The sequence below is a fragment of the Halichoeres trimaculatus genome, unplaced genomic scaffold (genome assembly GCF_033239565.1).
Source record: "Halichoeres trimaculatus isolate MK-OKI-2021-1 unplaced genomic scaffold, fHalTri1.1 fHalTri1_scaffold_19, whole genome shotgun sequence".
NCBI lineage: Eukaryota > Metazoa > Chordata > Actinopteri > Labriformes > Labridae > Halichoeres > Halichoeres trimaculatus.
The window spans coordinates 2,523,110-2,536,277 of record NW_027437197.1 but is presented as its reverse complement, the minus strand read 5'-3'; the positions used below and the strand labels follow the sequence as shown (position 1 = coordinate 2,536,277).

Here is a 13,168-nt window from a genome sequence, read left to right as displayed (position 1 = left end):
AAAATCTACTTTATCTTCACATTAAGACAAAAAAGTGAATAATCTGCTGAATAATAATCTAAATGAGAAGTTTTTGTGTGTGTTTTGTGATTTCTTAGTTTTTTTTATTTTTGATAAATCTGCAAATTTGAGAAGTTTCAATAAGTTGAAAATAAGAAAAAAAAAATCAAAAATTTTGTTAAATAATTATTTATTTAACTATGAAAAGTGGGCAAAATTGTGATATTTCAAAACATTTGCTGAAATGTTATAACTTTGCAAAAAAAAAAAAACTAAATAATGCATTTTCAAAATTTTGCTTAACTTCCAAATATTGAAAGAATTTCTAAAAAATTGCAAAAAAAAATGGGGATTTATATAAAGAATTTAAAAATTTGCTTAATCTTAAAAATGTGGATTTTTTTCATATTTTGCAAAAATGTCAGAAAATTGAAATAAAAAAAAATCCAAAAAATTTGGAAAAAAAAAATCAAAATTAAAAGCTTTATTTCAAGAGGTGTATCATAAATACCCTCTGTAAGAAAAATTTAAAACACCCTTTGTTTTGATAATATTTTTAAAGCTTCAAGAAGCCACTGCAAAGGAGTCAAAGAGCCGCAGGTTGAAGACCCCTGCCTTAACTTAACCAGGTTAAAAAGACGGCCTCAGTTTGAGTCTTTACACATGTTGCCCTCCTAGCTTTGATGTGTGTTGCCGATGTGTGCTGCCCGTGTGTGTTGCCCGTGTGTGTTGCCGGGCAGGCGGCCTCTGTGTCTGACTGTGGCATCATATCAGAGCGGCTGAAGGGCCTCAGTGTCTCAGCCTCTGTTGTCATCCCAGCAGGCCGTGGGGTGAAGTCAGGGATTGTGTGATCCGATGAAGCGTGCTGTTATCAGAGACTTCAGCGCCGCTCATGAAGCTGACATCACCACATTGCCTCAGTTTAAAGCTGCGCGGCGCTCAGCGGGTCACTGAGGACAGGAGGAGAGGCCAAAAACCAAAGCAGCTGCTCAGTATTTGGACAGAATATGATGTAAAGGTAAGAAACAATCAGATCATAACAGAGGACATTGTTAAAAGAAGCTTCTAACGCAGAAGTTCCAGGAACTAACTGGTTCCAGGGCCTAAAGTTCCAAAAAGTTTCTGCAAATCAGGCCAATAACACATGGTGAAAAATTAAAAGTAACTGCACTACACCTCAGGGCCACTAGAGGGCAGTAAGACAATGAGCTCTTCATGCACCTTTTCCAAGAGCGAGTATATTTAGACTTAAAAACTTACCCAGAGTTCATAGCAACGTGCCTGAAAACACAGAAGAATAAACAAATGCAAATAATAAATTAATAAGAATAAATAGGATTTAAAAAAAAGTAAACAAGAATCACAGAAATTGAAACCAGTGTTCATGTTTTAGAAAAATGAGTCTGTCTGCTTTTAAGAATAAATGCATCAAACAGTATAAATCTGTGCAAATCTGCATATTTTTCATCACGTGTATGTGCTGTTTGATTAGTATACACAGATTTTAACTCATACATTTTTTCAGAAATCCAGTTTTTATATTATATTATTATATTTTATACTTAAGTAAACTGTAATGCTAAAAAAACAGTATTTTAAAACAAAAACTTGTCCAATAATACTAACTGATGCTGCTCAAGTGAGCTACCTGATGAATAAATAAATAAATAGATAAATAAAAAAATAAATAAAAATAATAACAATAACAATAATAATAATCAAAAAAATTATAATAATATAATAATACTTATAATAATAATAATAATAATAATAATAATAATAATAATAATAATAATAATAATAATAATAATAATAATGGAATAAATTAATGTTTTAAAAATAAAATAAATAAAAAACAAATAAGCGACCTAACTAATGACCCCCTCATAAACACACACATCAACATACAACCACCCACCCCCAACACACCAGCTCACACCCTCTAATGCACAAGGTGAATACAGCATCATTAATTAAACTCTATCTATTCACACTATCTGGAGACCTGAATGGGGAAGGTAAAAGTAAGATGTTAAAACTCTAGATCCAACATAAAAAAAAGAGAAAAAGAAAAAGAAAAAATATTAAAAAAAAACAAAACAAAACAAAGCAAATAATATAAAAAAAATGCTGAAAGACTAAAGCAGTAAAAGAGAAAATGATGTCAAACTAAAATATTACAGTACAGAAAAAAAAGCTGATAAAAGCAGTGAAGTAGATAAAATAAATGATTAAGTTAAAACAGATAAAAAGATAAATAAATGTGTATTTAACTTTAAAAGATTAAGATTACATGCTTTCAAACATAATAAGTTCCTAACTTATGTAGATAAATAGGAACTGACTCATCTCTGCTGCTCTGCTGAAGAGAAACAGAGACAGAGACCATAGACTGTAAAAAAGAGACAAACACAGACTGTTCCCAGCCAGGTGAGCAAAGTGGAGCTCTCCTGCCCTCTGCTGGTTAGGAGCTGAAACCTACACCTGTGCTGTAAAAAGATCCCATTCACCCCAAGAGGACAATAAGAACAATCAAACTATTTATATCCAAAGATAATTTTAAAGTTTTAAGTTTTCACAGCCCAGAAAAACTCTGATCTACAGATTAAAGTCACAGCTCTTTGTCAGAGGATCAATGAGAGCACCCAGCTTAGGCAACAACACATTTTCACATCCTCATCTGTAGGGATGGATATTTACCAATATCGATTTGGCTTATCGATCCAGTTTTTATCAATTCTTCCTGGGAATTTTCTCAATGCAGAAAAATAGCTTTACAATTTTTATTTCTGTGAAGTTTAACAGCAAATAAATATGAAATTGGTCACTGGATCTGGATTTCTCTGTAAATAAAAATAAGTAAAAATCACACGTGACGTGGCGATGTACTTTTTTTTAAAGATGTCATTGACTGATGTAGCGTCTAGAAGTGGTTAAAGCAGTACTTTGAGTTTTTAAACCACCTAGCTTGTTGTAGTTTTGCTAAAGTTAGCCATTAGCCTGCACGTACCTTCTTCTATGTTGCTTGTTGATAGTTTGACATTTATCTGCCAAATAACTATGCTAATCAAACATCAAGCTAGCGCACTTTCTTCTACGTGTTTTTGGTGGATTAGCAGATGTGGAACATGTTGAATGAATTAAAAAGGAACCTGGTGTCAGAGAGTAATGTTCATTTCTTCATCTGTTCAATTATTTAGTAAAACTTTAAGCAGAAAATCCTGAATCAGAGTTTTTTTTTTTGGAAACTGTTCAATCAGCTAAGCTAAGTTAGCTAAATCAACGCTGCTAACTCTGTCGGTGGATTGAACCACTTTTTATCAATTCTTAACAGGAAATGGTTTTTGACACCATCCCTTCTCATCTGGGACATTTCTTTTCCTTAAAGCTGGTGTGAAGATTTGATCCGGCCTCTTTTTGATTCTTCATCCTGCTTTGTTCCCAAGTGTCAGATTACAAATAACAAGAAAACGTCAGAAAGCGCTGAGTTTTGTCTCGCCTCCCATTTTTATTCACAAGAACAGAAAGAACCAGAGTAAAACACAGCGAGGACCGTTGAGTTAATCGTGACATTAACGAGACCAGAAACAGAAAAAAGGAAGTAGCTAGCATGAGCGTAGCGTCCTCCTGGATGATGTCAATGGTGTTTCCATGTTTCAGTCTGTTGAGCGTTCAGTCCAAACCCCTCAGTGATCACAGCCGAACAGCTCCATGGAGACGCTGTGCGGCTCGAGCGGCGTTTTGCCCGTGACAAACTCCATGGCGTCCTTGAAGTTGTAGAAATGGTTTCCAACAATCGCTGTAACGTGTCCATCGTGGCAAAAGGCCGCGTCCACCTTTTGGAAGCTGAAAATGGGGTGCTCGATCTCGCTGCTGTGCGTCGTCATATTCACGGAGATCATGTTGGGACCTGGAAGGAGAGAGGCAGGAGGAGGTGGGAGGAGGCAGGAGGAGGTGGGAGGAGGCAGGAGGAGGTGTTAGTGTGGTGTGAACTGGTCTGTACACGTTAATAACTTTAAACCAGCAGGTTTTTCTTCAACCTGATCTCTGTGAGATTAATTATCAGCCGTTTCAATCATGGTAGAAAACTCTTATTTGTTTTAAATGCATCGTTTAAGCCGCTGTCTCTGATTGGCCAGCCCTCTGGGGACCTGTTGGAGGCGGAGCTATGAGCAGACCTTGGTGTTTGAGGCCCATTGTTAAAACATTTTATGAATCAGTTTGGTCCTTATGTGATGACCTCATCATTTCAAATCTTGTGGAGATCTCAAGAAGATCTCATAATGAACTTTGGAAGATCTTGTGGGGATCTCATTGAGTTCTTAAAGGGGTCTTGTAGAGATCTTGTGAAGATCTTTTGGAGATCTTGTGGAAATTGGTGGAGGTGTCTTGGAGATCTCATGCATATCTCTTGAGAATCTTGTGAAGATCTCGTGAAGATCTTGTAAAGATCTCGTGAAGATCTTGTGAAGATCTCTTGAACATCTCATGGATATCTCATGATGATCTCATGGAGATCTCGTGGATATCTCGTAAAGATCTTGTGGAGATCTTGTAAAAACTTGTGGAGACGTCTTGAAGATCTCATGCATATCTTTTGATGATCTCTTGAAGATCCTGTAGAAATCTTATGAAGATCTTGTGAGATCTTTTGACAATCTTAAGAAAATCTCATGTATATCTTGTGAAGATCTTGTGAAGATCTTGTTAAGATCTTGTGGTTATCTCACAGAGATCTTGTGAAGATCTTTTGGAGATATTGTGGAAATTGGTGGAGATGTCTTGGACATCTCTTGAAGATCCTGTGAAGATCTTGCAGATTTGTGAAGATCTCGTGGAGATCTTGTGGTTATCTTATGGAAATCTTGTGTAAATTTGTGTCTTGATGTCTTGAAGATTTCGTGATGATCTCATGAAGATCTCGTGGATATCTTGTGAAGATCTCGTTAAGATCTTGTGGAGATCTTGTAAAAACTTGTGGAGACGTCTTGAAGATCTCATGCATATCTTTTAATGATGTCTTGAAGATCTTGTTAAGATGTTATGAAGATCTTTCGACAATCTTGTGAAGATCTCGTTAAGATCTTGTGCTGCTTTTAGAGCAGAGTTTTCTGAGCAGTTTACAGATGTATTTAAAAAAACCCTCACAGCTGTTTCCTGTGATTGTGAGAGGTGTTTCATACTTCAACAGATGCCGTCTTTTTTCGTACCTTTAATGACGTGAGCGATGTCATCATCACAAATGAACGCAGCATCAACGGGACCATCCAAACCCATCTCTTCCCTCAGAGGCTTGGGGTAACCGTCCACGAGGTTGTGGCCCCCGTGGGCCGTGTACCGATACATCTGATCATCCTAGAGGAGGAGTCAACAGAAAATAAGAGTTCCCCTCTCCAACTTTAACATCGTGAATGAGAACCTGCTGATGGAGGTTACCTTGATCATGTGGAAGTGATCATCATAAATGAAAACGGCGTCCACCTCGCTGTGCACCTCCTTGAACGAAGCCTCGATGGGGCCAGCGTGCACCGAGGTGTTGTGTTTTCTGAGGAAGTGATGACCTGAGAGAGGAAGGAGACGCTCAGAAACACGGCAGAGAGGGCGTGAACCTGTACAGACTAATGCTCAGTCCTCACCTCTAAAAGCGTACAAGTTCCCATCGCCGTCACCTGTGACGGCGTCCAGGTGCACGTGGCTGCATTGCTCTCTTTCCACGTGGTCGGTGTTGTTACCTGAACAAACAAGCCAAATGTTAACCTTTGCTCTGTGTGAAGGAAACTACTGGAAGCAGGACTTGATGGTTGATGCATAAATACACGTAAACGTCGTCACTCACTGTACGTGGGGCATCTCATGAAGAAGTCGCGCGCTTCCTTGGGGTACCGCCCGTGCACGGCGCCGGTCTTTGGGTCGAACTTGGAGAACTTGTGTCCGTGGAAGCAGAAATACTGTCCCATGAAGCGCAGAGCAGAGGTGCAGTTTGGCATGCTGTCGAACTCTTTCACGTTCACGGTCTTGGTTTTGATGACGAAATGGATGATGTCATTTCCTACAGCGGACAGGAAGTACGACGTTAGCTTGACTGAGCTAAAGCTGATGTGCGGACATCTTTGTTGTTGGTAAATGTGCACCAACCTTTGAAGAAGATGACGCTGTCTTCACCACAGTCCTCTTTGGGACACTCGATGGCGGCGTCCAGGTCTTCGGGGACTCCCGGGAAGTCCTCAGCCATCCTCTTTGGGAAGCCTTCCTCCAGCTTATGTCCGTGATATCTGTACACATCCTGGTGCTGAGTCAGAGAAACGATGACATGAAGATTATCTGAAGAGAAGTCAAGCAGATGATCGACTGAGAGACTCAGCTCATACCGAGAAGAGGAAGGTGCCGTTGTACATGTGGGCGTCATCCTCGTGTTCCATGTGGAAAGCAGCGTCGATGGGAACGACCAGCTCAGGGAAAGTGTGATTGGACGGCTCTGCGTGGCCGTCGAAGCCCTTGAAGAGGAATTGACCTGAACAGAAAAGCAGGTTGAGACTGAGAAACGAGGGTTCGGAGCGCTCAGTTTTGGGACTCACCTTGGAAGAAGTGAGGAACTCCATCTTCGTTCACCGTGACGGCGTCCATCTCCAAACCCTCACACCGGTCGGGTAAATGACCATGACCGTGACCGTGACCGTGACCGTGCTCATGTCCATTGTGTCCATTGTGTCCGTTATGACCGTCGTGTCCTTCTACATGATCTACAGAACAAAAATAAATGTTTAACCAGAAAAAAGTCAAACGCACTAACTGATGGTGGATTTGTTTTCTTTAACTCACGAGGCCCGCGTTCATGCCTGGTGTAAAGGAGAGAAGAAGAAGAAGAAGAAAGAGGATTATCCTCCCTGCAAACTTTAAGAAGTCTTTCACCTGAAGTTTGAGGCTACTTACACGTCGGCCGGGGTCAGGGCGAGGGTCAGGCAAAGGCACAGGACGCCGGTGAGCAGCTTCATGACAGCTGGTCCTCTGAGCGGGGCTAAAGGTGCTCTGGCAGCTGCTGCTCCAGCTTTTATATCAGAGTCCAGTTTACGTGAACCACGCTGGGTACACTGGGTACCAGAGGAGGAGGAGGAGGAGGAGGAGGAGGAGGAGACATCGACTGGTCCCACTCCTCCCACTCATCTCTCAGCTCAGACCATCGTCCAGGACAGTTGATTCAGAGCTCTGATGATGTTTCTCTAACTTTTCTGACTCTAAATGTGAAAATTGAGACTGTGAAAACGTTATTGATCCTAAACAAGAAAGAAATAATCGATGCTGAGCACAAAACCAAAACTATTGTCTAGTTATACTCGATTTGAGCCACATTTAACTGGTCAGTCCAGAAAAATGAAAAGTTTGACGCTCTATTAGTCAAGTTTTTTCTTTCACAAACATCCAAAAAGTATACATCTGTTTGTGCACAACAAACGTCCTCCACGTCTTTGTCCTCTAACTGGTGCATGTGCACATTTTGTCCGTTCTGTGCTGCCGTAGAAACATGATGGTGCACAATGGCAGCCCATAAATGTAGATTTTGTTTTCATTACAACTAGAGCCCGACCGATATGAGATTTTTGAGGCTGATGCTGAAACCGATACTGGGGGCAAAAAAAAGCCGATATCTGATACATCGGCTGACGTATCCATATAACAAATTTATTGATGTACACAGGATTATATACTGCATGTGAACACAGTGGAGCAAAACTTTTTATAATCAGCTACATTTTGGCCGATGTTGATTAATTGGTGACAGGCATAATCGGCCCAATTAATTAATTACAAGTGAACAGAAAGAAAGAAAAATAATATTCATGTGATTTTTTTTGCTAGTTTTAAAACATTATTGTTTTTTTTTTTACACTGCAAAGCTGAAATCTCATCAAGTGTTTTTGTCTTGTTTGAAGGAAAAGTCGTCTCATGCTCGATACGAGCCACATTTACCCGATCAGTCCAGAAAAATGTTTTTCTGAATTACTGTTATAAGAGAAAAGTTTCTTGTCTTAAAACATTATTCTAGTTTTAAGAAAATTTAGAGCGATTTTTTTTTGTTCCAGCTGCAGATTTTTTTTTACTTGTTACAGCAATTCAGACCTCATTTTGTCTTTAAATAACTTAAATCAGACATTTTTCTGGACTGGTCAGGTGAATGCGGCTCATATTGAGCCTTTAAAGACATTTTCTACTAAAAAATAAGACAAAAACACTTGATAAGAGTTCAGTTTTTTGCAGTGTAATCAGTCTCTTACGGTCGAGAAATTCCCAAAAGGAAGATAAATTGTCAAAGCCATTTTACTTAAACTTATATTGGTGTTGATAGTCTCATGTTAGGATTATCCTGGATTAGGATCAGGGAGATATCTAGAAGGGAGACTTTTCAAGATCTCTTCAGTTTTCTCAAGTCTGTTTTCACTTGTAAAAAAAAAAAATTAAAACTTAAAAACTTTTCCCTCTTGTGTAAAAAGTATTTCCAGATGATTCTTGACGCCTGCCCACACTCAGCAGAGTTGGCTCATCATCCCTGGACCTGATCCCAGCCTGAGAGGCTCCAAACCCCGACCCCTCAAAGATAAACACTGAGGCTGACCGTTGCTCTGCACAGCACAGAAATCAGATTTGTTTAATTTCATCAGTCGAACATTGACCGAGAACGGAGCGTTACAGTCAAAGTTTGTAAAACTACCAACAATCAGCTGTGTGTACTTTTATTTTCAGGGATTTTTTATGATTTTATCATGAAATAAAGGAATGATAGGGAAAAATGAAAAACTGAAGCTTCGCGTCGGTGTGTTTGAACATGTCTCTGCCCCCAAATCTAATCCTGCCAACAAATCTGTGATTAACTCTGGTGTTTGATCGGGCAAACATCCACGATGAGTCGGACGTCTGGTTTATTTGGAGAACCTAAGTACAATATGAGAAGAAATCAAACGACTCAGATCCACTGTTTTTATTTTAATGAGAAGGAAAAGCACCGTGGTGAGCTTGTGCTGCTAAATCTGCTGAATCTGCTGACAGTTATAGCGCCATCTACAGGCCTGGCATGCTTACTGCAGGTGTATTTCATGAAAAACAGATTCTCTGCCTGCAGGGGAAAGGAAAACTTCCCAACATGCACAGATTATGAGCTGGCTCCTGAGTTATGGAGGATCAATATCAACAGAAGAGTTGATGCAGAGAGGATGAGTGTGCTCACAGAGCTGCAGGCCACAGCTGACATGTGGAGGGCGAGAACAGACAGCAGCCGAGCTGCACGCTGTCAGAAATCTGACAGGACTGAAGAGACACCAGGACGGGACTTTGAGGCCTTCAGGTTTTCACACACAGACCGGATTCATCCACCGTTTAGTGTGTGAGACCTCCAAACACAGCTGGCTGTGTGTGGAAACAGCTGAGTCCACATTATTGGCCTACATCAGCACTCAAACAAAGCTCACCTTTACCTGAGCGTGCAGCGCAGGGGTCAACAATCAGGTTTACGTTTTTACATGTGTAGGTCAGAGCTGCAAACATTTCATCATCTAAACCAGGAGTCTGCAAACTTTACTTTTAGAGGACACATTTACCCTCAGCTCACCTGGATTAAAGTCACTCAGGAGACACAAAATCTACTTTATCTTCACAATAAAGACCATAAGGTGCATATAATTCTAAGCTCAGTTAAAATCAAGCGAATTGGGTTTTTGTTTTTTTTTTGTTTTTTTTTATTTATAAATTTCTACATGTTGTCTTACTTTTTTTTTACTTTTAAAAAAGTTTCAAATATTTCAAAAAGTTAAAAAAATAAAAAAAATGCAAAAAAAAATACAAAAAAAGAAATTTCATAAATGACTGAAAAGGTTACAATTTTAACAATTTTTGAAGTTCAAAATTTTTCCAATTTAAAAAGGAAAAAATATAAAAGATCATCAATAAAATGGTCAACTTTAAAAAATATCAATTTTCATATTATTCTTGCATTTGATAACATATATTGATCAACAAAATGTTAATACATTATTTCATTTAGTGCCAGTGTCTTAAATGATCAATATCCTCTGTTTTTTATTTATTACTTTACTTTTTTAATCAGAGTCAAAGCTCGACATTTATCAAATTGAATTGTCTTAAATAATAAAAGTTGTGAAAGCAGCACAAACCAAAAACAAAAAAAAAACAACTGCAAAAAAAAAGAAGAAAAAATGTATGTAAATAAATTAATATAAATACATGTATATATATATATATATATATATATATATATATATATATAATATTTTTAAAGCTACAAGGAGCCGCTGCAAAGGAGTCAAAGGGCCGCTTGAGGCTCCAGAGCCACAGGTTGAAGACCCTTGATCCAAGCATTGCAGAGACATTCAGGATTTCCCTGTTTTTCCCCTTTTGTGCAGGTTTGTTATATAAAAACTGTGGCCATGGATCATCCAAACCCAAGAATCCCTAAACTGTAGGTGAACCAAACTCAAGTGTAAAAGAGGCTGTTTGTTGTGACTCTGACAGAAAATGATGATAACAGATTAATTTCTGGTCCCACAGAGGAAAAGTCTAGAAAATGAGGACACTGCCCTCTGACAGCATGTTTATCATCTCATGTCCTCACAGACTTTCTGCAGCGTGCAGACAGAAGAGTTGATGCAGCACGATCCAAAACGCTCCCACGCTTTATTTACACAAAGTTCAGATTTCATGAGACAAACGTGGTACTACAAACAGTGAGTGTGTCATCAGGGGTCAGGCTCCTCTGTGATTGATTTGTGAGTGCGTGATCTCAGAGTTAACCAAATAAGAAAAAAAACAACTTTAACTCTCATATAGCCGTATTTTTCTTATTGCTGAGCAGTGCAGTCAAATCACTCCCTGACTTTGCTCTCACTTTTGTTTTTTTCCACTTTGTTTCTCGCTCATTAACATATAAAATCTTTTTCATCATGATGCAAAACATCAGGAACACATTACTGTGACTGAAGGCTGAATATTGCTTGATGGTGCTGTGCATTTTCCCTTCCACGCCCCCTGAGGTGCAGCAGAGATGATGGAGAACAAACGCCTCAGTTTGACAAAGAAAAATGACCCAACATTAGGAAATATCACAGCGCTCTGAAGGAGCAGTGAGAAACGAGTAAAGATGTAGAAACATGAAAAGAAGAGTATGACGTAGAGAGTGTGTCTGGAGTCTCAGACTCAGTTTTTGTCTGGCTTTAACAGATTAATTCGAAAAACTTTTATTTTTATATTTTTGTTATCTCTTTAAATGATATTTATATCATGCATTTTGCAGTTAAAGGATATATACAACTATTTTCCAACACCCTGCATGGATAATATGAGCAGAGCTGTGAGTGTTTTTCAAAACATATCAGTGTCATTACCACAGACGTCCAGCAGAGGGCTCCCCTGGAGTTACATGAGTTAACACATGGAGGAGATACGATTAATAAAAGAGTTTTCTTTAGTTTTTGTGTTTATAATAATTAAATATTTTAAGTTTTACATGTAATGTAGTTGTAGATTAAATTTAGTTTTTACAGCTGCACTTTTGCTCAATCTTGCAAAGTTTATGAAACTTAGTAAGAATGTGAAGAATTGGAGCTCAGGGTGAAAAGGTCATTTCTCGTTTCCCTGTGAGGTCGCCTGTCACTGTGGGAGCGTTGGAGCCCCTGGAGCCTGAGGCGGTGTCATCTCTGGACAGAATAAATCAGTTTGCTGAGAGAGATGATGTAACTGCAGGAAGAGCTCGGAGCGTCCTGCAGGGAGAGTTTGGTGAAGAAGGAGGAGAGTTTCAGATTTCAAAAACAGGCACTAGGTGTCGTCTGTGAAATAAAGCATGAGACTCATTTCAAAATGATACTTCTCATGATTCAGTGAGAGTCATAATAAGATGAAATTTGATTTAATTCTGGCTTTATATCTTAAAATGATGATTAACTTTCTCATCACTTTGGTCTGCAAAGTTTTTTTCCACCTCGTAATTTTGACTTTATTTCTCATAATTATGACATTTTATCTCATACTGGGTTTATATTTCACAGTAGTGGGAAAAAGTGCATTATTTTGACTTTCTTTCTTATAATAATGAGAAACTTCTCATTCAAGTATGGAAAACTTTTTTCTCATAATTCTAACTTTGATTTTATCATTCCTTACTGACCGTCTCAAAATTTTAGAGGATATTTTTTGTATCTTAATTTATTTCTTTGTTTTTACTTTTTGTAATCTTATAATTTTCATTTTTATTTTATACATTTTTACTTTAGATTGCATTTTTTTTTTCAAATAATAAGAATATTGCATAATTCCCACATTCAACCAAAAGATTTGATTTAATCTGAAAGAATTTAGACTTCTATGGTAAACTTCTCATATTTCTCATATTTCTCATTTTTGACAAAGTTTTGTCAACTTTTTTCATATTTCTGATTATGATTTTTTTTATTTCTCATTTACCATCTCAAAATTTTGACCTTTCACCCTAAAACTAACATAATTTTCTTTTTCTTCTTCTTTTTTTTAAAAACTGATTTATTGCAGTATTTTTTTTTTGCCTTTATTGCAAAGTTTTCTCAACTTTTTCTCATAACTCGAACTAATCTACTCATAAATTAAACTTTGTTTTGTTTGTTTTTCCTAAGAAATACTTTGAACTTATTTTGCCATAATTTCAACTTTCTAACTCATAATTTGAACTTTGATTTTGTACTTTGAAAAATTTTCTCCTTACTTCTTTTTTATTTTAGAGTTTTGTCTTTATATAAGAATAATAACACATAAATTCGACTTGTTATCCCAAACTTAAACATGACAAACTAGTAGAAATTTACCCCCCCTCAAAAATAAGTAAATAAATAAATAAATTTAATAAATTAAATAAATAAATAAATAAATAAATAAATAAATATATAAACAAGAGTTTAAATAAAAATTAAAATATGAGGATTTTTTGTCATAATTCAAACTTGGCAAAATTTATCATTTATCATTTATTATCTAACTTTCAAATCAAATTTTGATTTATCGTAAAAATCAATTTTTTATATATTTATTTTATTTTTTATTTTATATATATATATATATATATATATATATATATATATATATATATATATATATGAATTTTGACTTTGATTACATTTTTTGACTTATTTTCTCATAT

At 37.2% G+C, this 13,168-nt stretch overlaps 1 protein-coding gene across 1 annotated transcript; it reads right to left on the bottom strand.

Annotated features, from left to right (window-relative positions):
• Window positions 1-3,686: 3,686 nt before the first annotated feature.
• Window positions 3,687-6,992, bottom strand: hpxa (hemopexin a). The gene is made up of 10 exons (XM_074695279.1): window positions 6,931-6,992; window positions 6,820-6,836; window positions 6,576-6,740; window positions 6,369-6,511; window positions 6,136-6,289; window positions 5,837-6,049; window positions 5,637-5,732; window positions 5,437-5,561; window positions 5,211-5,355; window positions 3,687-3,910 (listed from the first exon to the last, which is right to left on the bottom strand). The coding sequence occupies exons 1-10, from the start codon at window positions 6,990-6,992 to the stop codon at window positions 3,687-3,689; spliced, it is 1,344 nt and encodes a 447-aa protein (XP_074551380.1).
• Between the last annotated feature and the right edge of the window lie 6,176 nt (window positions 6,993-13,168).